Source organism: Columba livia, chromosome 22 (assembly GCF_036013475.1).
Source record: "Columba livia isolate bColLiv1 breed racing homer chromosome 22, bColLiv1.pat.W.v2, whole genome shotgun sequence".
Lineage (NCBI taxonomy): Eukaryota > Metazoa > Chordata > Aves > Columbiformes > Columbidae > Columba > Columba livia.
The window spans coordinates 3,207,297-3,233,935 of NC_088623.1; the positions used below are offsets into that span (position 1 = coordinate 3,207,297).

At 45.5% G+C, this 26,639-nt stretch overlaps 1 protein-coding gene across 10 annotated transcripts in view; it reads left to right on the forward strand.

Moving 5' to 3' along the window:
• Nucleotides 1-26,639, forward strand: part of SRGAP2 (SLIT-ROBO Rho GTPase activating protein 2) — a 91,414-nt gene that overhangs the window by 45,212 nt on the left and 19,563 nt on the right. For 6 of the 10 annotated variants that reach the window (XR_010467582.1, XM_065038649.1, XM_065038654.1 and 3 more), the window contains 11 exons: nt 4,198-4,260; nt 6,409-6,624; nt 7,443-7,571; nt 13,877-14,101; nt 15,030-15,131; nt 16,280-16,477; nt 17,979-18,063; nt 21,631-21,658; nt 23,159-23,189; nt 23,571-23,631; nt 25,897-25,974. Coding sequence is in view for 8 of the 10 variants with exons in the window: in XM_065038649.1 (XP_064894721.1) it covers nt 4,198-4,260; nt 6,409-6,624; nt 7,443-7,571; nt 13,877-14,101; nt 15,030-15,131; nt 16,280-16,477; nt 17,979-18,063; nt 21,631-21,658; nt 23,159-23,189; nt 23,571-23,631; nt 25,897-25,974 (1,216 nt within the window). In the remaining 2 variants the exon portion in view is untranslated. The remainder of the gene's footprint in view (nt 1-4,197; nt 4,261-6,408; nt 6,625-7,442; nt 7,572-13,876; nt 14,102-15,029; nt 15,132-16,279; nt 16,478-17,978; nt 18,064-21,630; nt 21,659-23,158; nt 23,190-23,570; nt 23,632-25,896; nt 25,975-26,639) is intronic. The other 4 variants (XR_010467581.1, XM_065038652.1, XM_065038650.1 and 1 more) reach the window with 1 other exon arrangement.

Below are 26,639 nucleotides of genomic sequence, written 5' to 3' on the forward strand. Positions count from 1 at the left end.
TGGCCGGTGGAATGCGGAACAGCCAAGGGAGCGCTGCCGTCGATCCCGAAAACATCTTGATTAAATTAGCAGGGGGAGGAGGGCGGAACAAAGAGCCCGTTGAGGAGCTGGCACAGCGCGTAGGGAATTGATGTCCCGGCGACCTACAGCTCTGCATTTACACCCGCTTGTAACAAAGGAGTATGTGTGTGTGTGTCTGTACATGGGCCTGCACACGTAGGGCAGCTTCTTTTCGGGTTTTGGGCTGAAGAAAAGGCTGGAGAAAGGCAGCTTGCGAGATTTTGTTGCACAAGACCCTTCCTCGGGCTTTTTAAGGGATGGACAGATAGATTCTAGTTGCAGGTGCAGTGTCACGGTTTTTCTTATCTTTCCCCATACGGTTTCCCCACGGGCTGTAATGTCTGCACAGAAGGAGACTCCACAACCCCCTGGGCAGCCTGGGCCAGGCTCTGCCACCCTCACCAGGAACAAGTTTCTTCTCACATTTAAGTGGAACCTCCTGTGTTCCAGTTTGAACCCATTGCCCCTTGTCCTGTCACTGGTTGTCACCCAGAAGAGCAGGGCAGGCACCTCAAGTCATGTCGGGACTTCACAGCAAACCAGAAACTGCATTCAGGGACGCAGGGCCTGGATCGAGACCTCGGATCACAGGGACAACAGGCAGGGCCCTCCCCAGATGCCGGCCATGGTCAAAGACAGCGAGACCCTCGGGATCTCTTCTATAGGGTGTATGATGCGTATGGTATGGAATACTCGCTCAGTTTTAGCCACCTGTTCCGTCCACCCCTCCGTGCAAACTCACCCCTCTCAATGGTAGGATGTGTGGAATCTTATCAGTCTTCTTGGCTGTCATAGCAATAAATCTAAACGTGAGGCTTCTTCTGCATTCCGTTGGTCGCCCTTATCTGCTTTGTGGCACAGTGTCTGACAAACATATAGCTAAATGGCAAACATATAGGTAGATTCAGAAAAGTGTGGTTACTTCGAAGAACATAGCTGAAAGGAAAAACCACTAAAAGAGAACTGGTCTTGTATTTAACAAAACCAGGACATGCAGCCAGGAATAGATAATAATGAGGTTTGTCCGATTCTTTTATTTATTGCTTTTTCCTGGGAAGTTGTTTACAAATTTCATCCTTCGAAACTCTCTCTGCCTTGGAAAAACTTAGTATAGAGCTTGGCGTTGAAATAGAAGTTGATACCTGGAGACGTTTGCCACTGCAGGGACTGTATTGTTGTTTCTCCTTGGCATGGATTTTGTAATTCCACGCCACATTCTATTCTAACGTGACCTTCAAATCTCCTGTGTCTCTATGGCAATGCTGAGGATCAGTAGCCTTTAATCTGGATCCGCTCTGAGCCCCAGGGGACCTCAGAAATGTTCTTTGTGCCTCAGGTTTCCACCACCTTCTATGGCACTGGAGCAACAACTCTTTTGCTGATGTCCAAGGCATTTTCTTTTGACTTTCCCAAGCTAACCGCTCGCCTTCCTCCCGTGTATTTTCATTTATCAAGCTCAGCTAGCTCACATTTGTTCTCCCAAGCCTTGTTTTGGGTGGAATCGGCACTGGGAGCAGCATTAAATTCAGAGTGCTCGTTGCGTAGCTCTTGTTTTCATGACACCTGTGATCTCTCTTACCTTCATCTCAATGTAAGGGGGTTTTTTCATTCCAGTCCAGCAATCTGGCAGTTTCTTTCTTGAGAGCTCATTTGGAAGCACAAAGTGTTTCACGTCTTGACAATTTGGCACTTGCGCTTCTTCTTTTCTTCTTCGACCCGAATCCGCGTTAAAATATTCATTTTAATCTCTTGCGCATAATTGATGCTTCAGCAGTTTGTACAGCGAATGAGCGATTTTTTTAATGCAAGGAATAAGCAAATGGGCTGAAAAGAGCCAGGGGAAAGGGACCAATCGCCCTAGTCTGGGCAGTTTAAGCTGCGTGGCGACGCATGAAAAGTTCAGCACTCAGGGTGGTTAAACCAGGCTCAGACCCTTTCATTAATCATCTCCCACGCTTGTAAAACCTTTGCAACCCGTATCACTGCAGCGATCAGCAGCAGCTTGAGCTTTTGATTTTCTGCTTTCAGAGATGGGAAAACTGTCGGCGTTGGGTCTGCAAATTCTCTTGGAGATTGGGAATCACCAGCCTCAGATGCTCCTGCTCGTGGGTCCCATTGCTGGGCTGGGCTGGATGGGTCACAACATCCATAAAGACTCTAATACAACATCTCTGCTCTCAGAAACACGGGAAACTCTCCGCGCTGCTGAGCTGGACAGTATTAAAAAAAAAAAAAAAGACTAATTTAAAATTAAATTATATGATTTTTGTCTTTTTGCTTTCAGTGTGGGTTTTTTTTCCTAATGGCTTAACGTTATCTTGACTTCTTAGGCAGAAAAGCTGGCTTAAGTGTGGGTTGGTCTGAATTACCTCTTATCTTTTTCCTTTCCTGGACTTGGTAGACATAAATTATCTTGAACCTATCAAATTCTCTTAATCCAGTAGGTATTATATGATTCCAACACCCAGAGCATGAGGGTTCAATCAGGCAAACGCTGCCTTAGTAGGTAAGGAATGAGTCCAGTCTATGAATCGAATGGAGTTGTTCTTGTTGCATGGAGATGCATTTGCACTCTTCCTTTTATTCACCTTAAAGAACATGTTGTGTGATATTGATATTCTTATAATATGTGGTAATCTCAGGTGCTTGCTCCAAGGCAGGGGTGATAACCAGCTCCCTGTCACAATGGATATGGATTTTCCTGGAATTTCAAAGAGATGATCGGGTGTGATAATGCGGCTGCAGAACAGGGTTGAAGCAGCAAGTTAAGATCATTTCAGCAGCCGTTGGGGTGAGCGGGCTGACAGTTCAGATGTCGCTTCTTTGAGCCGTCAACAGCCCAGAGAGGAAACATCTGTTTGAGTCTGACTGGATTGGCTTTAATCTTTATTAAGTGTAGGCTTGGAGATGTAAATTGTATAACAAATATGGAGATTTTCTTTGGTCGGTGATGCTTCTGCTGTAGGAAAAAGTGATTCGTTCAGGTTTGTGCTGTGGGAGCTGGTGGCGGCTGCACCTTCACTTTGCGTCTTTTGATATGTCTGGATTCACAGAATCCCAGAGTGTCAGGGGTTGAAGGGCCCTGGAAAGCTCATCCAGTGCAATCCCCCCATGGAGCAGGAACACCCAGATGAGGTTACACAGGAAGGTGTCCAGGCGGGTTGGAATGTCTGCACAGAAGGAGACTCCACAACCCCCCTGGGCAGCCTGGGCCAGGCTCTGCCACCCTCACCAGGAACAAGTTTCTTCTCAGATTTCAGTGGAACCTCTTGTGTTCCAGTTTGCACCCATTGCCCCTTGTCCTATCACTGGTTGTCACCCAGAAGAGCCTGGCTCCATCCTCCTGACACTCCCCCTTTCCATATTGATCCCCATGAATGAGTCCCCCCTCAGTGCAGGGCAACGAAGATGCTGAAGGGAGTGGAGCATCTCCCGTGTGAGGAAAGGCTGAGGGAGCTGGGGCTCTGGAGCTGGACAAGAGGAGACTGAGGGGGGACTCATGTTTACAGATATCTAAAGGGGGAGTGTCAGGAGGATGGAGCCGGAGGGTGCAGGGGGGAATTGTGGTATCTGTGGAAGAAGAGGGAAACTTTCACTAAATGTCTTAGAGGCTCAAAGGTGAGATTGCGTATCAGAAAACACGTGCTTTTTTAAAAAAATAACCCACTCTGGTTTTATAATAAAAAATAAAAAAAATGAACATATTGACATTAACACTGTGCTCAAAAATAGAGTCTGTATAGTCTTTCACATACAATCAGCACAATATCGTCTCTTTTGGGATATGATATTTAGTAAAGGAAGATCATTCCTGTTGACTTTCTTACCCTGCATGTCTTCAGTTTCCACTTCAAGCTGTCCTATATTCGTGGTCTTGCTCGATCCTGCTCAAATGGGCTGATCTGTGTGTTTCCAGGCTTGTAATGCTGGAAATTTCCCTGTACTGCGCGTTTTGGTTCATTAATACCGTTTGTGCAATTTGACCATAAGTGGCTCTGGGCTGGGCAGTTATTGATTGGGTTTATTGGCGTAAATACTGGTCCTTAATTGAGAATAAATGACTTGTAGGTGCGGAGCGTCCTCCCTTCCCTTTCCTCGTCTTCCCCAATTAACTTTCATTTCTCTGTTTGGTTGCAGAGCAAGGAAGTGGGATTGCAGCTCCAGGAGGACTTGATGAAGGTCTTGAACGAGCTCTACACGGTAAATCAAACTGACCTCTTGGCATCTTTTCGGGCAGAGGGAAGAAGCTTTTGGCTTCTCCCCGGCAGAGACCGAGCACCAAACCCGATAAATATCTGTGGTCTTTGCATTTTGAGGCAGCTCGTGTCCACCGGTCTATAGAGCACCATAAATCTCACTTTTTCACTCCATCCTTATGATGTTTTAGCTCTCGAAGTGTCGGCTCCGCTTCTCAAAGCTCTCACCTTAACACGCACCTGCTGCTCGCCGCAGTGTCACTTTTAAAACGGGATTATTAGGATTATTTCCGAGTGTGCTCCAGATCTTAAGTCTGCGGTTTTGAGTGGCTGGAGCGTGCAAAAGGCAGCACATGGTGTTTATTTGATCCTGGACTATTTCAGCAAACGGCTCCCCTTAGAGTCGTGCTCTTCCATCTGCACTTTTTGCTTCTCCTTGTCTATTGGAGACCCCAAGCAGAGGCGTTGCCTCGGGAAGGAGCAGCAGCGCACATGGGGACTTTTCTCCTCACATGTTGTTTGATTCGATTTTCCCTTTCTGCAGCTGTTACTGAGCTAGTTCTGTTTCAAAAGCAGAACTTACACTCAGTGTTGTTGCCCAAAATGGGGGTTTTTTTGTCCTTCCCTAATGCTACGTTGGGTCATTACACCGGGGTATGTGTTCTGGCCTTCATTCTTTCACAAGATGCTCCAGGGGTCTTTCTCGGTGTGTTGAACTTGGGAAGAAATTCAGTATTAATATCAATACTAAACATGGATTTCTAGGAACTGAGATTTATTTCTAAGCTGAGTTTTTGTGGAACTTAAGCAGGAGTTCAGTTAGTAGAGTTTAGCGGGACGCAAGTGACAGATCATTGAACCAAACACTGAGTCCTGATCGTTTCTCTATCGCCGGATGGAAGATCTTTCAGAATCCAGCCTTTTGATAACCAAACCTGGGGCATTAACCTCTTGTTCTACTGGGTATCTAAAGGATTGGCAGAATTCATATTTTCAGGCATGAAAATGGACAAAATCTTTAGTTTCCTACACAGGTGAAATCCAGAGGGTTGTTATTTTATGGTCTGAGCATATGCAGGAGCTGGAGGTGTAAGTTATTCAGAAAGTGTCTCTTTAATACCGGCTGCGCTCACATTCGCTTTCATGTCTAAATACGACGTGATTTCCAAGTGGGACCTTTATTAACACTGGAACGACACTATTGGGGTGTCTTCATGCAACTTTGCATTTTTTGGCCCCCTCTCAGAATGATATCATAATAATGTTTGCTTTGGTGTGGGAATTGAATTGCTTTGCAATCATGGTTATAAAAACCAAGTTTATATATTTTGCCCTTTGTTTCTGTTTGCTTAACACAAAGATAGACGTGAATATCCCGTGAAACAGGGTTTTTTTGTGACTTTGGGGGATATTTATCTATACTTGCTTATAAAAAATGGGCTATAAGTACAGAGTCCAGGTCTCCCTGAGCACAAGAACGACGCTCTTTTATTAATGTTTGTTAGATAAGGTGAACAGAGGTGCTTTTATAGCTCAAATTTGGTTTAAACAAATGGAGCCTGAGTTGCTTTTGCAGCCGTTGTGTTCAGACTGTGGATTTGCCTGCAGCTCCTCGAGATCTGGGATATTTAAAGCACCGATTCATCCAGATGAAAGACTGATAGACATCCCTTCCGAAACCTTACCTGCTGATGAAAAGCCGTCATTCCCCAACCTTGGCGTAAAATTGTCTTTGAATACTAAGGAGGCTGGGTTTAGTCTGTATCTTTTTATATGGTTTTTGTGACTCCTTTATTGGGTCGTACAAGAAGGCGCGTGCCAAAATTAAACAAAGAAGCAGCTGCAAAAGGATCCGCTTTGATTTCAGATTCAAGAGCCAGTTTGTGTGGCTTCTGTCGTGCTTTTTTGAGATGTGAAATTTCTCCAAGTATATCTTTATTTGCCCGTTTAGACATTTCTAACTCCCAACTGGTCACCATGCGCCTTTGCTTAGCTTGGGTCTTGCATTTGATATAAACATAATGGGCAGCTGTTGTGAAATAGTTATGTTAAAGCACCTTGCAGTTTTGGGGAGTGCATTGGCTAAAAAATGATAAAAATACAATAAAAAATCCGACCGTGGCGCTCTCTGACTCTGTGTCGTGTTGTGCAGGTGATGAAAACCTACCACATGTACAACGCTGACAGCATCAGCGCCCAGAGCAAACTGAAAGAGGCGGAGAAGCAGGAGGAAAAGCAGATTGGGAAGTCGGTGAAGCAAGAGGACAAGCAGACGCCGCGCTCCCCCGACTCGACTTCCAACGTCAAGTTTGAAGAGAAACACGTTCGGCGAAGCTCCGTCAAAAAAATCGAGAAGATGAAGGAGAAGGTGCGGCCGCGGCATCGCTGCTGGTGGGGGGAACTTTGCAGTGCTTCTGCACAGGAGCTGCTGAATTCCCTCCTTTGTGACATTCAAATGCAAATCTCAGGTTTTGTATGGGTTTTAAACGTTGGGATTTAGGAAAGGCAAAAGGCGGGTTCCTTTTTAGGCCAGTTTTGTGTGATCCCAGGCACAAAAAGCCGAAAGGAGGTTTGAGTTTCAAAGTAACAACTGCCTTCTTGGAAGTCACTGTTAACACACTTCTTTTCTTGTACAGAGTACAAGATTTTGTTTACCGATTCCTACCAGTTTAAGCTCAGACCTGAGCTACAGGGAGATGCGCAATCCCAGACTAACTTCATGGGCTGGACCAGTTCCCTTAGTAACTGGGCAGTCAGTCCAGTCATTCAGTGCTAAGATTCAAGGCAACGGAAGGTGAAGAGTTATTTTAGGATTGATTTAGACTCTGAAAGGACCAAGTTTAGGCCTGGCTTCTATTGGAAGAGGTGGGTGCCTGCAGCAGCCCCCAGATTACCTATAGAGCTGGGTCATAACCTCATAAACCCGCGTGGCTCCTTCGTTCTTCCCTTAATATTCCCCAACCCCCAGTCTGTTTTAAGACAAGGCTTTAAATGCAAAGCCATCTAGTATAGTAATGCTTAAAACCATCTAAATAATTAATCTAAATTCTAGTCTTGATAGAGCTGGAATCCAAATGAACAAAAACCACATGAGCAGAGTAAGATTTGTGGGGTGTTCTCTGGTGTTGCTGCTACTCCTCCCGCACCTCCTTTTAAAATACATTCTGGTTTTGGTTTCTCTTCCAGCGCCAAGCGAAGTACACAGAAAACAGACTGAAGGCTATTAAGGCAAGAAACGAGTATCTGCTGGCCCTGGAAGCCACCAACGCGTCTGTGTTCAAGTATTACATTCACGACCTGTCAGATCTCATTGATGTAAGTGCTGCTGCTTGGGTGGCTGCGCTGAATATCAGCGTGATTAACCCTCGCGTGCCCTCTCCTGCATCATCTTATATACCTGGTAACCTCGGTACCGCTGTGGAGCGATGGGCTTGGATGGACAACTTAGAGAGTAGCATAATAATTGGTCATTAAGCTGTTAATTGAGCTTTTCGTACTGGGAATCTTTTGCACAGATAGAAACTCGCACAAGAATCCTGGTGTTGAAATGCAGAGAAGGAGGAGTTGCTTGCTTAAAATGAAACTCGGCTTTGGTATCGCACTGCTGCTTGACATTTTCTAATTGCTATTTTAAGCAAACCTACAAGATTCGAACTCAGAATCACATTTTTTGAAAAGGAGAATGTTAGCTGTAGGAACAGTATACCAGTTGGTGAAAGTTGGACGAGGGAATAGAGTGACTGTCAGCAAGTTTGCTGATGACACCAAACTGGAGGAGTGGCTGACACTGGAAGCTGTGCTGCCATCAGAGACCTGGACAGGCTGGAGAGCTGGGCAGGGAAAAATGTAATGAAATAGAACAAGGGCAAGTGTAGAGTCTTGAATCCGGGCAGGAACAACCCCAGGTTCCAGTATAAGCTGGGGAATGATCCATTAGAGAGCAGCGTAGGGGAAAGGGACCTGGGGGTCCTGGGGACAGCAGGGGTGACCATGAGCCAGCACTGGGCCCTTGTGGCCAGGAAGCCGATGGTACCTGGGGTGGGTTAGAAGGGGGTGGTCAGTAGGTCAGAGAGGTTCTCCTGCCCCTCTGCTCTGCCCTGGGGAGACCACACCTGGAATATTGTGTCCAGTTGTGGCCCCTCAGTTCCAGCAGGACAGGGAACTGCTGGAGAGAGTCCAGCGCAGCCACCAAGATGCTGAAGGGAGTGGAGCATCTCCCGTGTGAGGAAAGGCTGAGGGAGCTGGGGCTCTGGAGCTGGACAAGAGGACACTGAGGGGGGACTCATTCATGTTTACAGATATCTAAAGGGGGAGTGTCAGGAGGATGGAGCCAGGCTCTTCTGGGTGACAACCAGTGACAGGACAAGGGGCAATGGGTGCAAACTGGAACACAGGAGGTTCCACTTAAATATGAGAAGAAACTTGTTCCTGGTGAGGGTGGCAGAGCCTGGCCCAGGCTGCCCAGGGGGGTTGTGGAGTCTCCTTCTCTGCAGACATTCCAACCCGCCTGGACACCTTCCTGTGTAACCTCATCTGGGTGTTCCTGCTCCATGGGGGGATTGCACTGGATGAGCTTTCCAGGTCCCTTCCAACCCCTGACATTCTGGGATTCTGTGAATGGGAACGCTGAGATTTGTCACAAATACAGAACTACACACCTCAACCTGCAGAACTGCAGCACCCGGTACACAGAACATGTCGTGTCAGGGTCACCCACTGGTCCTTGATGTTATTCTGCGTGCCCAGGGCTGGAAACGCTCGACTGAGGAGCCCGCAGGGAACTTTCATTGTAGGAGGGAGGAGTAACGAACAGGAGTGTTCCAGACAGGCAATAAAGAGCACTCAGCTCGCTATTAATTAGTCAGCTATTATAATACCTAACAGTATATCTAATACATTTATTCAGCAGCTCATAAAATCACATGAAGTGCACTTCTGCTAGGTGTTTATTTAAGCCTGGCCTTTGGAGGTCGGGATCAGCAGGGCTTAGATGCCTTTGAAAAATCCTGTGATTTCAAAATGTCGTGTTTTGCAAAATCGCTGCCCGTTCAGGAGACTGTTTTTAATTAACATTTGCTCAGCTTAAATTGTGTCATCTCGGTTTTTTTAACAAATGATAACTATCGGTAGAGCGCCGGGGATTTTATATTGACAGTTACAAGGTGTGGATTCATCTCACTGACAGCAGTGGAATTCAGTTGTTTTAATAGTTTTGTTTCTTTCTTTTTAAAACTCCTGTCCATAATTCCTCCCCCAGATGCTGCAGATGTGCGCAGTTCAGTTCTCAGCCACCGCACTGTTCTTAGTACATTTTCATGAGTCGTATTTAATAAACTGTTCAGATTTCCTAAGTCCATAACAATCTTTAGGCACAGAATTAAGATCCCATTGACAAATCTGTGTTATATTTGTCCACGTTAACCCCTTTGTGCTCCTTGGAGCTTGCAGTTTAACACCAAACTGCAAGTTCTCATCATCTTTTTCAAAGTCAGGTGTTTTCTACTCTATTTTCAGCAGACATGGAAAAATGTGGGATGGTGGAATTCAGTTATCTCATCATTAAGACACAGGGCATATAGATTTATTAATCCCTTGGATCCTGTCACGGTTTAAAGCAAGGTGGCAATAAACTGTGGCAGACGCTCCCTGTTATCCCCTTTACCTCCCGCCACCCCTTCCTTTAGATCGGAAAGATGATAAGAAAGATAAGGGGAAAGGAAGAGAGACTTAGACTTCAAGTTGCTAATGCTACTAATAAATAGAGAATATATATATATATAAAATATACAAAGCCAATCTGGAGTGCTGGATGTGGAGTTGGCGTCACTCAGCAGCAGAGCTGGGGGTGCGGAGCTGGCGGAACCTGGGTGCAGGATGCCTGAGGCCTGTGGATCACAGACAGACAGACAGACAGACAGACAGGGTCCTCTCTGGATGCCGGCCATGGTCGAAGAGAGCGTGACCCTGTGATCACCCTCTTATATAGGGGTATGGTGATGGGGTGGAATACTTCCGCTGGTCAGTTCTAGTCACCTGTTCATCCACCCCTCCTCAAACACGCCCCTCGCACAATGGGACGTGGGAAAACTTATCAGTCTTTCTTAGCTACCGTAGTAATAAATCTAAACATGAGCTTCTTCAGCATTCCGTTGGTCTCTTACCAACACCGAGTACAGCATCCGAGGGAAAAATGATGCAGGTAAACCTCAGAAAAGTACAGGCACCTAGAAGAACTGAGCTGAAAGAAACATCACTAAAAGAGAACCAAAACCAGGACAGATCCAAAGGATGGAAAATTAACTGTAACCAGTGATGATTATCTGAAGAATCTGACTTAAATAAAAATGTGATTTTTTTTTTTTTTAAGCCAGGTCTTAATTCATTTCCTTGATCTAATAATTTGACCTTATTGAATTTTGAAAGCTAAAAGCAATCGTCGAAGTTACTCATGAGTAGATTATGTTAGGCTTATTGGCATTAAACGTGTTGTGTTTATGCACCATGTTGTGTTCCTCCTGCAGTGCACATGGAAGAGTAACAAGTTAATTCCTCAGTGTGAGTTAACAGCAATAAATTGTTCCTGACGCAGCCCAGTAACTTTGAATTTCCTGCCTTTGGGGACTGAGGCAGCAATTTGATGCCGAGGAAATATTACAGTAATGGGGAAATTTGTATTCAGTCATATTTATTAAATGGTCAATAAGACAGGTTCTTTTAAAAAGAAAAGATAAAGACGCATGCATATGTGTGAGTGCTGAAGCTTAATTTACTGTTCTAGGAATAATTATTGCTATTTACTCCAGGTTCTCGTACTTTCCCTTCCAAATATAAATTGCGTTTTAAAGCAGAGGGCTCTTTCTCCTTAAATCCTCCGCTTTGAACCTGTTTGAGAACTGCTAAAGGGTTAATCCGCTGTCATGTGGAGTAGTGAATTTGAATGAGTTATCATTAAATTCTTATAAAAAATTAATTTCCTGGGAGAACAATTCCATCAAACCTTTATATAACCTAGAAAAGGGATGGCAAGGCGATACATTCATAAATAAGATACGCTGGGCTTTTCAAAGTGTTCAAGTGGTGGAGTGGGCTGAAACTTTTGCTGTCGCTGGCTTGGAGAACATAAAGCTAAAAGGCTTCACTGTCTGAATGTCATCCTGGCGCTCAGTGAGGTGGGTGTAAAATATTAATATTCAGTCCCATTTGAGTTCCCTGTGCCACCAGTGACCTCCCCTTGTGCAGCTTTCCTCCTGGAGATGGTTCGTGCTGGGGGAGCAGCGGCTGCTCCTCTTAAACCAGAGCTCACCCTAATCCTGGTCTAACCGAGCCCGGCTTTCCCCAGATCCCCGCAGGGGAATCGTGTGTGTGCGGAAAAGCAAGAGCCGCAAGCAGCTGTTGATCCAAAACTCCCTCCGCACGTGCAAATTCTCAATCAAGCGCCTTTTGTGTTTGTTTCTTGGGGGTGGTTTTGGCTGGTTTTTGGCTTTTCTGCTTGAATGTGACATCCTTTGATTCTCCGCCTCCAGCTTCACCAGCAACCGCGGCTCTTTGGACAAGACCCCGCACCTGCCGCAGCTGTTGGCGCGGGACCCGGGCACCCACCTCGGTGACAGAAATCCTCCAAAAACAGGGAACAGACCAGTAGTCGCTCTCTCTTCTCCCTCCCTCCACCCCTCTTCTTTTATATTTTCTCGTTTGCACACAATGCCAGTGATGAGCCCCGAGCGATGGGCGAGGAGGGAGATTTCATGTGCATTTTGCTTAGAGAGCAGCATGGCAATCAAGCAGATGGTCTCTTTCTTTCGTTTTGGATCTTCTCCTAGCGTGTCTAATCTTGCGCTCACCATTCCAAGAAGGTGGGCTCCTTCTTTGCTTTATTAGTCTGAAAAATCCAGGCTGCTCCTGACCAGCTCATGAAAAGCCGCTTTGCTCCTTTCTGAACATGGAGACTTGGTGTCACGGTCCGTTTGGTGATGGACTCGTGATGGTTCTTTTACCTTGATCTCCTTGGCGACCAAAATGCCAAGGAGTTATAATTCAATCAAGCAGTGTTACTTTATTAATTTGCCCGTAAAGTGGCATGCAATAGAGAGAGAGACTAAGAAAACGAAAAGGGAAAAGAAATGGGGATAGTAGAAGTAAAGATGAGAAATGAGGTTGTGTTTATCACCAGTCCAGTTCCAGAAGCTCCGTCTGCTCTCCGGTCCCATGGAGTCCTGCCGGTCCTCCGTTGTGGTTCAGGATCCTCTGGCAGGTAGATCTTCAATGGTGTCCGTCCTGTAGTCATCTTTTATCCTTCTTCACCCCACCCCTCGCTCCCATTGTTTTAGGCCAGTCTCTGCCTTGATTTCACAACCCAGGCTTAACTGCGCAGGCTCAAAAGATTCACACTTTCTTTTGCCAACGCTTACGTGTCTAGCATTCAGGGGTCTTTGGTCCATTGGGTGACCTCGGGACCCTTGGCATACTCCTTTTCATTGGCCGTTGTTTGGGGGAGCAGCTGAGGGACACATGTAACTGAAGCTGCAGGTGAGAACACATCTTCTGGACAGCAGCTGTTGTCCCTGGGTCGTAGAGACCCTCATAACAATCTCTTTCTGGAGGCAGGGGCTGGTTTGGCTGAAGCAGTAGGTAAAGTCCACACAGCAGCCATTGTGAGCAGCAGCCCCCCATATTGGAGAAACCAGTGCAACACAATGCTTCTCCTTGGGCCTCTCTCCAAGTCGCTGTCCATACGTTCTTTCTGTCAGGGCCCCAGTTCTCTAAGTTCTTGATGGCGATGGTCAGGCAAATACTGCTCCGTCTTCGGACCAACTCTCACACTTGGCTGCGCAGCCGTTTTGGAGATGGAGCCACTCAATTGTCTCCCAGTGACATCGTGCTGGAATCGCTGGGAAATTCTTGACCGCGGCCGCTTTTCTGCTTGGAAGTTTTCTTTTGTCTTGTGTTTCACCCCAGCAGTGAAGTCAGCTCGGCCGGTCACTTCTCGCTCTTGGATGACTCTGTTCTTCATGCCTGTGATGTGCAGGTCGTGTTCTTGCTTCCTGAAGCAGACGGAATGAAGCAGTTTTCCGGATCTTGGGTGGAAAACTTTAGTTGCAGATGAACCTTTGCAGACGATCCGAATCTTATGTCTTGTTTCTCTGGGTGGTGCTTCAGTGCATTGTTTTCCTCTTGCTTTGAATAATTTTATGGAAGGATTTTGGAGTGTTTTCAACAGGAATCATTGCCCTGAAAGTAAGATTAGAATCTAAAGAAATACATTGCACATACCCACTTCTAGGTTACTTTTTGGTTTTTTAACAGCATGAAATAAACTCTCTAGTTCTCCTTGAGAACTCAGCACGTTGTTCTAATAGTTTAAGCTGTACTTGGAGACTAATTATAAAGTGATATTTAAATTTGTATGGGATGAGAGGTTGAGAATTCTGTTCTCTGAGGACCCTACTCTGCGATCAGTGAGAGATGTGGGACCGCTCTGCTCCCCAGAAGATGCTAAAATTTCCGCGACCTGTTTTCCATGTATATAACTTGTGGCTTTGGAAAAATTTGGATTTATTTTCTATTTTTTTCCTTGCAGAATTTCTTTACTCATTCATACGGAATTGTGTGCCTTTTTCCAGCAGTGCTGTGACCTGGGATACCACGCCAGCCTCAACAGGGCTCTCCGGACATTCTTGTCCGCTGAGCTCAACCTGGAGCAGTCCAAGCACGAGGGTCTGGACGCCATCGAAAACGCCGTCGAGAACCTGGATGCCAACAGTGACAAGCAGCGCCTGATGGAGATGTACAACAACGTCTTCTGCCCGCCCATGAAGTTCGAGTTTCAGCCGCACATGGGTGATATGGTTGGTTTATATTCCTCCTCCGGCTCTAGCTCGGTAAAACACTTCGCCTCTTCCCTTCCCTCGTCTTTGATAGATGGACCCACTCAAAGGCCACCTGTTGGGCTCTATTTTTGGGAGGTAGAAGGGAGCCTTGGGAAAGGGAGCCGGTCTAAAGGTTAAGCAGATGCTGGTGGGGTGGGTGTCTGAATATGACTCTCACTTTTTGACTATTTGAAGATGCTTAATTAGGTATTATATTAAATGTAGATAGGGAACCCTGGTTTAGCCTCTCGTTGAAGCCACGGTTAACTGCTGCACCCTGAGACAGGCTCAGAAGTTGGAGGTTTGAACCGCACTTTAGTAGAATGTGGACCTTTAGCACTGCTTGGAACCCAGGGCTACAACATTTTAAAATGAAGCAGTTTGGAAGACGTTTGATTATAATAATTGAATAAAGGAATTGCCATGAAGATGCTGAAGGGAGTAGAGCATCTCCCATGTGAGGAAAGGCTGAGGGAGCTGGGGCTCTGAAGCTGGACGAGAGGAGACTGAGGGGGGACTCATTCATGGGGATCAATATGGAAAGGGGGAGTGTCAGGAGGATGGAGCCAGGCTCTTCTCAGTGACAACCAGTGGCAGGACAAGGGGCAATGGGTACAAACTGGAAACAGGAGGTTCCACTTGAATATGAGAAGAAACTTGTTCCTGGTGAGGGTGGCAGAGCCTGGCCCAGGCTGCCCAGGGGGTTGTGGAGTCTCCTTCTGTGCAGACATTCCAACCCGCCTGGACACCTTCCTGTGTAACCTCATCTGGGTGTTCCTGCTCCATGGGGGGATTGCACTGGATGAGCTTTTCCGGTCCCTTCCAACCCCTGACATTCTGGGTTCTGTGATTTTTTTTTTCCCTAGCCTTCTAAAAGTGGTTTTATTTCTCTTTATTCCTCTTCCAGGAGTCGCAGCTCTGTGCCCAACAACCAGTCCAGAGCGAGTTAGTGCAGCGGTGCCAGCAACTACAGTCTCGATTATCTACGCTTAAGATTGAAAACGAAGAGGTGAGGTTTAATTGGGCATCTAAGATGAGAGAACTAGATCAATGGCATTCACTTGGGATCAGGTGAAAGTACCTAATCTGTACTTCTGTGTTCAAGCATTTTTAATCCTCCTTGTGAAAAATTTATGTGTCCTTGTTGAGGGTTTGATTGCAGGGTGACAATAAAACCATGGCAGATGTATTGTTAACCCCCTTTCCCTCCGTCCCGCTAAGGACAGGCGATGGGGATGGAAAGAAGGACAGAGAGAAGAGAGTTGGAAAAATTAAACATGTTTTACTAATGCTACTGATAAAATAGAGAAAATAATACAAAATATACAAAACCAATCTTGAAAGTCCCAGCAACTGCAGAGCCGGCACCCGAAGTCCTGGACTGGACTCTGCAGCCAACCGGAGCTGGATTCAGTCTGTCACTGGCCTCAGTTTGTAGGGACCACTCGCAAGGTCCTCTCCTAATGTCGCCATAAGGAAAAGGGATGAGATCCTCAAGATCTCCCACTGTTATATGAAGTATCAAGTGAATGGGATGTTATAGTCTGTTGGTCAGTTTTTGGTCACCTGTTTCTCGTTGCCCCTCTCACGAGATGTCCATCCATCCTTATCAATAACTTCACATTCCATTGCTATGTTACCAAAACATGTATCTGGTTCTCCAGGAAATTGCAGCTAATATGAAGCTTTAGCTGACAGGCAAATTCACTAAAAGAGAAACTTGTTTTTAACAAAACCAGGACACTCCTTTACGCCTAGGAAGCTGATTCTGGCCTTCAATAAAAAAATTACAGTGCCACAAAGTCCTGTTTTTTAATATCGAATATTTGATGCTCAGTAAATGTAGTTACTGAAGACAATTAGAAGATCTTGGTTCCAGCGCTCTTGGCTTTGAGATTAAATTTCCTTACATCTCCTCCTCGTCCCAGCCTGCAAGTTTACGGGTGTTTTCCTACTCCTGGTAGGCCCTGTGTTCTCCCAGCCCTTTATTTATACAGACTGTGCTGTTAATGAGCAAATCTTGCACCTTAGTTCTGACACACTGCATGCAAAACCAGTAATATCTGTTTATTAGTAAAATGCCCTGGGGTGCTTAGCACTTCTGCTTTTACTTGCAATATACTTAGTTTTTCGAGTACTTTCGTTCTCGCCGGGCAGGTTAAGAAGACGATGGAAGCGACGCTGCAGACGATCCAGGACATCGTCACGATTGAGGATTTTGACGTTTCCGACTGTTTCCAGTACAGCAACTCCATGGAGTCCGTTAAATCCACCGTCTCGGAAACGTTCATGAGCAAACCGAGCATCGCCAAGAGACGGGCCAACCAGCAGGAGACGGAGCAGTTCTATTTCACAGTAAGGATTTAATTTGCGGCGTGAGCACATAGAATGTATTTAGAATGCAAAACGAGGCGATCGTCTTACGGAAACGCCTCTGCGATTGGTTTTGGACAAGCAGAGTAAGCATGTTAGGTTTTAAAAAGCGGTGCTTGGAATTCTTCAGAGATGCATTGGGATACCGCTGTTGATGCAAACTTGGTCGGTGGATAAATTGTGTAAAATTTGATTTCTTCTGCATCTAAAAAGGATTTGTCAGAGAAAAGAACTTAATAGCTTGTAAATATCGATTTTCAAAATAATACGAACTAAAGGAATGTTTAGTTCTCTCATTTTGTGTCTTTATCATCTTACAATTTCAGCTAGCATAAGCTTTTAATTGTGCCGATGCGTTTTTACAAGATGCCAAGAGCTTGCTGGTTTCTCTGCCGTTTTAAGAATATTTCCTAATGGCAGATGAAAATCAGACGACTTATCTTGGTTCCTTTGTCATTCCTTTGGGATTAATTTCCTATAGTTTCTGGCCTTTACATTCCCCTTCCAAGTATGATGTGGGTTATGAAAAGTCTGAAGCTTCTCTGCAAATTCCACTGGCTGACAGGATGGTTTCTGTCAGGCTTTGACTTAGAAAGATTAAAAAGCTTTAACAAGCCTAATCAGATACTTGATTGATTTATTATTGCCCGGACTTATAAACAGCCTTTCCACGGATTACAAGCTTTGAATCTGTAAGGAGCAGTTTTTTCAGTGTATGAGAAAATGCTCAAATGATTGATCGACTATTGACCAGACTTGGAAATATCATTTATAAGGATTTCAAGCTTTGAATCTGGAAGGAGCAGGTTTGTCAGTGTATGAGAAAATGCTCAGATGAGCGTTAATGAGAGTGAGGGCAGAGCTGTGGGAGCAATGTGGGGGAAAACCAGAGCGTAATGCAGAGCAGAGATTGAAATCCCCAGGTCCCTTCCAACCCCGGACATTCTGGGATTCCGTGAGATGAAAGAGCTGTGAAAAATCAGAAAAGTGCTAAAAAATGACCGTGTGATTGTATAATATTTCACCGAGCAAACAAAGCTGAACTGAAATAATATCTTTGTTTTGTGCTGCGTGTCCCCCCTGGGTATTGCCCAGCGATGGGTGTTTGAGGAGGGATAGGGGTGAGGGAGGTTAAGTGGGACAGTAAGCACAGTGGTGGCTTTGGGTTGGTGAACAGATTGCTCATTGAGTTGGCCGTGACGTGCGTTTCCATTCCGGCTGGAGAGGAGCCGCACGGCAGCTTCTCCGAGCTCGAAAAGATGCCAAATATTCAGCTGATTCCACGGGGAAACAATAGAAATTGTGCTGCAGCTCCGAGCTTCAAATTAGACGGATAAACCAGGAGGACTCGGCGCATCGTTCGCACCCTAAATTTCTGTGTCATTCTCTGCTTCAGCGTTATGTTCAGAATCCAGCAACCTTAAGATGCAGTTGAAGAAATTAATTGTCCACTCATGAGCTTGTTTTCTTCTTTTTTTCACAGAAAATGAAGGAGTATCTGGAAGGCAGGAACCTGATCACGAAGCTCCAAGCCAAACACGACCTCCTGCAGAAGACCCTGGGAGAAAGTGAGTCTTGGCCCATCGTGCTCATTGAATTAGTGTAACGCTCTGGGGTCACTGATGCAAAGTGGCCGTGCTCATGTTTTATGAATTTATTTTTCCCATCTGCATGATGGAAAAGCCACATGACCTACTTGATGAACGGTGAACGGAAAATGCTTAATGAGTCACTAATGTGCATCGCTTATTTGTTAAAATGAAGCGTGTGCCCACTCGTTCGTCCTCTCCTCTCCCCGTACAGGCACGTTCTGCTTCTCAATAATCTATTGGGGTGAACCTTTTGATTTGCAGTTAAGGAGTGTTGTCTTGTTGGGCTGGTCAGAAGTTTCATTGCACGATAGTTTAGCTGGTTCTCGTCTCTGTGCGTTCAATCCAGACCACGTTCTAATGTGTGTGAGCACAGGCTTCCATTAGGAGAATAACAAACAGATTTCAGAGCATGTAAAATATGTTATCTATCCAGAGGGCATTAGTCGAGGGGCAGCAGCCGGAGCTGAATATGCATTTGCTGTTAGTGTCAGAACAAAGGAAGATTTCTTTCCCTTCATGGTATGGGCAAATCCTGTTGGCCGAACACACTTAAACTATGCATCCAAGTTTCCATAGAAACCTGTCTGCCTCCTGTTTGCAGAGGAGAAGGTTTGAACAGGCTAAATGTCAGGTCAGAAAGTGGTTCAGCTCCTTCCTGGGTTTGTGTCCTGGTCCTGGGCTTGCGGTGCGATATGTGACTTAACCGGACTCCCCCAGAGTTTATGGTGTGCAAAGCTGCTACGTGGAAACCTAAAGAGCACGTGGTCTGGGAGATGCTTTGCTTTCATTTTAAAAATCCACTATTAAAATAAAATGCCTATTGCTCCAGTAATTAAGAGCTTCGTTTTCATCAGACCCAAACCGCTGGAAGGTAAGGAAAGGATGTTGCTGTCATTTTGAGCTTTGCTGTTCTCCCCAGCTCTCCTATGGAGAGGGTGGATGAAGCCAAAGATCTGTGTCCTCAGGGTATTTTTCTTCTGCCTCTAAATATCTCCAAGTGACACCCAGGCTGCCCCTGTGACCGATCCCATTCCTGACCCCTGCATACCGAGACCTATTTCCCCTTAACCTGTCTGCCCCTTGAACCAGCTGCGCTGGGAGGAAAAGAAGAGGAAATTAAATGTGATTTCTCTATTGCTATGTAGATTTAAAGACTGCCTTTGGGGCAGAGTCCAGTTGGAGGCCTGTATCCAGTGCAGTGCCTCAGGGGTCAGTACTGGGGCCTGTATTATTCAATATATTCATCAGTGATTTGGACAAGGGAATAGAGTGACTGTCAGCAGGTTTGCTGATGGCACCAAGATGGGAGGAGTGGTGACACTGGAAGCTGTGCTGCCATCAGAGACCTGGACAGGCTGGAGAGCTGGGCAGGGAAAAATGTAATGAAATAGAACAAGGGCAAGTGCAGAGTCTTGAATCTGGGCAGGAACAACCCCAGGTTCCAGTATAAGTTGGGGAATGACTTATTAGAGAGCAGCATAGGGGAAAGGGACCTGGGGGTCCTGGAGACAACAGAGTGACCATGAGCCAGCACTGGGCCCTTGTGGCCAGGAAGCCAATGGTACCTGGGGTGGGTTAGAAGGGGGTGGTCAGTAGGTCAGAGAGGTTGTCCTGCCCCTCTGCTCTGCCCTGGGGAGACCACACCTGGAATCTTGTGTCCAGCTGTGGCCCCTCAGTTCCAGCAGGACAGGGAACTGCTGGAGAGAGTCCAGCGCAGGGCAACAAAGATGCTGAAGGGAGTGGAGCATCTCCCGTGTGAGGAAAGGCTGAGGGAGCTGGGGCTCTGGAGCTGGACAAGAGGAGACTGAGGGGGGACTCATTCATGGTTACAGATATCTAAAGGGGGAGTGTCAGGAGGATGGAGCCAGGCTCTTCTGGGTGACAACCAATGATAGGACAAGGGGCAATGGGTTCAAACTGGAACACAGGAGGTTCCACTTAAATTTGAGAAGAAACTTGTTCCTGGTGAGGGTGGCAGAGCCTGGCCCAGGCTGCCCAGGGGGGTTGTGGAGTCTCCTTCTGTGCAGACATTCCAACCCGCCTGGACACCTTCCTGTGTAACCTCATCTGGGTGTTCCTGCTCCATGGGGGGATTGCACTGGATGAGCTTTCCAGGGCCCTTCCAACCCCTGACATTCTGGGATTCTGTGATTCTGGGGTTTTTTTCTGTGGTTGCTTTGCAATACCAGATCTTTCTTAGCCGCTCTGTGACCGGGTGTGTGTCAGCGTGAGCTCCAGCAGCTTAAAAAGAAATTAAGTAAATCAGTTCTGTCATCTATGAGACCAAAAGGAGCTGCCAAAGGGAGCGACATTTTGTTTCCAAAACCACGTTAGCAGGTTAATGGTACAAACTGGCGACTGTGCCTGGGCTTATCCATAAAATGACATTTAATTGGGAAATGAGCGAATAAAATTCCTTTCACAAGTCCCCAGAGCATGATTAGAAGCTTTACTGAAAAATGTGCCTACAACTGCGTGTCTTCAGTCCCTGGAAACCTCATGGGTTCGTTGCTATTCTTATTGTTTTTTGCCCCGTCCTCAGGTGACATGTATTAGTCCTTTTGCAAATTACCTTAATCGAAAGATGACAAGTTCCAGTAATAAAAATCGCAGCAAGTCCTCCTATCTGCAAGTAATTATGTCCCTGCTACTGTACACATTTGTCACCCTAATGTAGGAGCCCCTTGACGTTGCCACAGCCATGTCATTTATATATATGAATATTCCGTGATGAAAATGGGACAGATGGCTGGAAATTCTGCTTCAGAATAACATTTTCATGTAAATGACGCCCTGTTTTGGCTTTACGTGGGGAGAGGAAAGCGCCTGTTGAGATGTGCTCAACTAATTGTCAGCCATTGGCAATCAGACGTTTTCCTCGTTCATTCTTCCGTCTCCCCAGGAGCAGGAAGCAGGGAAGGTGGATTTTCAGCTGTTATCAATCTGTTTGGTTTCACTGGTGATGGTCCCTACCAGCAAAACTTCTTGCCCGTACAATTCCCAAAGGCACAACCACGTTTTCTGTCTCCTCCTCCCCGTTGTGCTGTTCCAAAGCGATGCCCGTTAGCGCTCGTCAGCTCGGCCGCTTCCTCGCGAACTCGCTGCGAGCCAACGGAACGTTTTTCTAAATATGCTGCTGGAAAATATCATTAAACGTCTTGTCTCCCAGAATAGGTCGGTGCCAGCACGTTCGGGCTGTGGGCTAACAAACCCGGGAATGTTTCCAGTCTTGCTAAGTGGCTTTATAAAGTAGAATCTCTCACGCCACCGATTCCTCTGGGAAAGGGGAGGGAGGGAAGGGTTGACGAGCCCGGTTGTTTTGGCAGCAGAAGTCAGCAATTAGAAGTCATTTTCAAAAGCAAACAGTCCTTTTCCAAAGCGAGAGTCCTCGGGCAGCCCCGTTGGCTGCGGGGATGTGGGGATGAGCTCCGCCAGCCCCCACTGGCTTTTCTCCTCCATCCCCTTCCCAAACTGTCTTTACAAAACCATTGAAAGTATTGCCCTGTTCCTCCTAACACCGTATTTCTCGGTGTTCTTTAACAGGTCAAAGGACTGACTGCTCCATCGCCAGGTAGGTGCAGCTCGGGGCATCATTCTATAAGGAAAATCTGATCGCTGCCATTCCAGCCAAGTTACCTGCCCAGTATATCTAACTGTGAGAAAAACATTAATTTAGCTGATATATAAGCAAATTCCTGCTGGTTAATATGGCTTTAAATAGCATCACTGTTCAGCACAAGGTGCTGGTGCAGTTTATACATGTTTAAACCTCTGCTCAGCTGAGTAATTAATAATTCTTTTGATTAAGAGCCTGCTGACACTCCTCGCCTTGCTTGGTGCTGCCATGGGTGATTGTGACCACACACCTGCTGGCAGGAAACCTAATTGGGGTTCAAAGTAATCAAGAGGGGCGAAGAAAAAAGAGCTACATGGAGAGCTTGTGGCTTTTTGCCCCGGTACGTTTAAGATGAGGAAGGTTTTAATAAAACACACCAAATCTCCAGCTCCGGGCGGATGGATCGGGCGCCAGGAGCTGGAGCAGGGGACACGTTCACCGGAGAAAGGTGATTGCTACCGATCCGGAGTCATTACTACTCTTCACATTCCTCACAGCAAAAGCGAAGCTGACAGGTCCTAATTAGAGCCTGACGTCTGGAATAATAAAATATTATTCATCGTGAAACAATTTTAAATATCAAAGAATCATTACTGCTCGTAGTTTAAAATAAGCCTTATTGTCTGTGACAGGCCCATGGAATCCGATTTTTTTTCATTCAGTGTTTCTGATTTTAATAAAAGAAATTTCCCCTGAATTAACACATTGTACAGGCTTTTTAAAAATCACAGTTCTAATCACCTTATTTATAATTCAGCAGCCATCTGCCCTAGCAGGGAATTGACTTGAATGATACATTAAGGCCTCGCTACCGTTATCTCTCACGCTTCATTTTTACAGGAAACTATTGGAATTTTAAACCCCAGTAATAAATTTTGAGGGAAAAAATGCTGGCAAAGGAAAGGGATTTTTCCTATTTGCCTACAATTAATGTCCAGCCACACAAATCACGGTTTATACTGGAAAGGCTGAGCCTGGCTGGTGTTTGAGGGGGTTTGTGTTATTGATTTATTTGAAGTCTTATCGGAAACGATAATAAGGACTGGACAATGTTGACAGCGCGGTTGGAACCAGCGTCCTCCCACCTGCTTCTCCTTTAGGGAACGGCCACGTGCAATTTATATTAATATTAACAAACTTCATCTTCAACGAGGAGCCCTGTATGATAGATTTCCATATGATTGGAATTAGAACGTCAAGGGTAATTTTTGCCGAAGCGTTGGGCTCCCTCGTGCCTGTTACAGGTTTTTAGTGATTTAAAGTCACTTAGAATCTTTCTGAAGTGCTGTAAATTGAAGGAGACTAAGTCGTGATGATTGACTTGTATATCTGGCTCCTTCCCTCCTCCCACATTCGCAACAAAGTCCGTAGGGAACAATGAGAGTAGAGGATTCTCTTGACTTTTCTGTTCTGTTTTCTCCCTCCTGCACCGATGCGCGGTTCTGATCCCACCAGCGGCAGGCGCAGCTCCACCATAAGAAAGCAGGTAATTAACACTTCCTTCAGTAACGAACTGGGGAGGGGTGTTTGTTGGTGTGGAGGAGAGATGGGACACACGCAGGTGTTTTTATCCGTTTTTCTTGTGTGTCCTTTTCAGCCTTGGTCAAGTGGAACTGGTGTCCGCTTGGTCAGTGACTGAAATCAATAAAACACGGATCCACAGCCTCGATTCGCTTTCTGTGACAAAATTTAAACACAATTTGACCCCGTGTTTTGACAGACCCAGAAGCGAAATTACCAAACAGCCTTGAGCTGTTGGATCAGTCACAGTTTATGGGTTTCGGGCTGTTGTTTCTTTGTCTTTGCTCTCTGCTCTTCCCGTCGCTCTGCGTTCTGACCGCTCTGCTTTGGGTTTCTCCTGGCGCAGGATTCCTCCCAGGCCATTCCGCTGGTCGTGGAGAGCTGCATCCGCTTCATCAGCAGACACGGTGAGTCAAAGGCTTTCCAGTGATACCTTGTCAAGGGTTTGATTGCGGGGTGACAATAAAACCGTGGCAGATGTATTGTTAACCTCCTCTTCCCCCTCACTTTCCCCTTCAGCCTCTCCCTCTCCCCATTTCCCACTCAGGACGGGCAATCGGGAGGGAAAGGACAGAGAGAAGAGAGTTGGAAAAATTAAACATGTTTTACTAATGCTACTGATAAAATAGAGAAAATAATACAAAATATACAAAACCAATCTTGAAAGTCCCAGCAACTGCAGAGCCGGCACCCGAAGTCCTGGACTGGACTCTGCAGCCAACCGGAGCTGGATTCAGTCTGTCACTGGCCTCAGTTTGTAGGGACCACTTGCAAGGTCCTCTCCTAATGTTGGCCATGAGGAAAAGGGACGAGATCCTCGTGATCTCCCACTGTTATATGAAGTATCACGTGAATGGGATGTTATACTCAGTTGGTCAGTTTCTGGTCACCTGTTTCTTGTTGCCCCTCTCGCGAGATGTGCATCCATCCTTATCAATAACTTCACATTCCATTGCTATGTTACCAAAACATGTATCTGGTTCTCCAGGAAAATGCAACTCATATGAAGCTTTAGCTGACAGGCAAATTCACTCAAAGAGAAACTTGTTTTTAACAAAATGAAGGACAAACCTCCATCAAACAAATGGATGGAAAAGCCTGAAAAATACTCCGAGCAGCTCGGGACACGCTGCTCGTGCAGAGGAATCCTAGAAACCACAATATAAAGAAATTATCGCTCACTTTTACACTGCATTGTTGGTATTGTTTGTGATCCCTTTTCCGAATTTTATTGCAAATAACTTGACCTTGTAAATACTGTTCTTCTGAAAATATCCCGTTGTTTCTTGTAAAATAAGGTTCCCATCCTTCCACACCACCTCTGCTCACCTTGTTTTGAGCCCTGCAATGTGGCCTTCGCCAACAATAATCATCCTCTTCCTCAGGGAGCAGGAATTCTCCAAGTATTTGAATGTAGGAGGCCAAGCAGTGAATTAATGGCTTGCTTATTGCTGCAATGAGATGATTTATACCTGTTTCGTGGGCTAACTTCGCAGCCTTGAATGCTGTAAAAGATTTTATGCGTTTCTTGTAATTTGTTTTCGTTTTTAATCGATATCATTTGTTAGTAGCATGTGAAACAGCTGCTAATTAACATATGTAGAAAGGGGCTGAATTTATCTTCATTAACCAAGACACAGAGCCAGATAGTAGGGCCCGTTTCATTTTGCTTGTTAAATTACCATTTTAGAAACTATAATCTAGAGCCCCATTCTCATCATCGCTTGGAAGAACCAAGTGCTATAATCCTTCATTAAGGCCACACTTGGCCGTTTGCTGGAAAAAATCACTGAAACCACATTGCCATGCAAACCAAATCGGGGCCATCGGGTTTTATGTGTTAGACTCGTATTCCTGGATTAGCTTAGATCCCCAACAGAAAGATTCTTTGCCAACAGAATCAACTTTTATTTTCTAAAGGTTTCATTGCATCGTGATGCAAACGGCCACAGAAATCGAGAGGACGAGGCCATAGATGCATTCAAGCAAGCTTATTAGTTTATAGCCATTATTATAAATAAGAAAGATATCGCAGCGTTCCCTGTTTTGGAAAGCCTGCAGTCAACGGGAACTGATTTCCCTGTGTGGAGCGTGTACTTTGTTCCTTACTCGATTTGTAACGGTTGTTGCTCACCCCAAACGCACTCACAAAATCATTATGACAATGGTATTTTGCAACATGTTGCCCTCTTGATAATTGGATTTAATGACGTTGCTAATTTTTTTAGCACCAATGTCTCAAAGCCAATCCGAAAAGCCCAGATAGAGGGTCGTGCTGGGGTAATTAAATGCTTCCATTTCAACGGGCTGATTTGCTCTGGGCCTTTGCGTTGTTGCTCTTGAAAATAAGCTGCCTCCTTGTGTAGTTCGCCTTATTTTACATCTGGCTGATAGACTGTTAGTTTATGACTTTCTCCGGGTTGTAAAATCCTTTGAGGATCCTTCAGGGTAAAAGATAACGTGCACGGCTCTTCTAATCCTGTTATTCTGTCAGGTTACGACGAAGGGTTAATATTTTTTCTCCATGTGCAGGGTTCTGTTTTTACATATTCTATATGTGCCCAGACATGGCTTTTAAACCTGTGTTGCTGATGTTTCTTTTATCATCTATGCTGCGGCTGATGAGGGTGCCAGTTTATCTCGTTGTTCTCAAACATCTCATTGTTTCACAGGTTTGCAGCACGAAGGAATATTCAGAGTGTCTGGGTCACAAGTCGAAGTGAATGACATAAAAAATGCATTTGAGAGAGGTAAGGAAGATCTGTTCCGGTATCTCAGAAATCGTGGTCAAACGTAGGAATTTGTTTAAATATTCTGAAACGGCCCGTTTTGGATGCAACTTGATATATTTTGTTCCTTCAATCTTTGTGTTTCCGAGGTCAGTCCAGCCCAAACTCTTGCCCAGTGCTCATGACCCTTGAATACCATTGTTTGCCATTATGCTTTATATCCTGTAGAGCATCTGTATAATAAATATTCTGAACACCATCTTCTCTCATAGTTGGTAGCTTATTGATTATTTGTAACACTAAAGGAATAGAGAATTCCATTATTGGATGTAACTGCGTTTTCCCACCCTCTCCTCCAGCTCTTTATGAATAAACTGGCTGCTAGACTTTTATGTTTTTCTTGAAGCACAGCTGGGCTACATTTTATTCTAAATACCAGCAAATAAGAGAGTCACATCCAAGACACCGTTAGCTTGATGTAGCTTTGAATAGATTTGATTTTCGTGGTGAGAACCATTCCATGGTTCCATGTGGCAAAGAAAAGCCACAAGCCGGGCAGGTTTAGGAGCATTTGCTCTTCAGCCTGAACCCCCCAACAACAACACGACTCCTGGTAATTCCCCAGATAAATCACTCTCAGAAAATAGAGTTGGTGTGTTTCTACGCTCACTGTTGGAAAAGAGTCA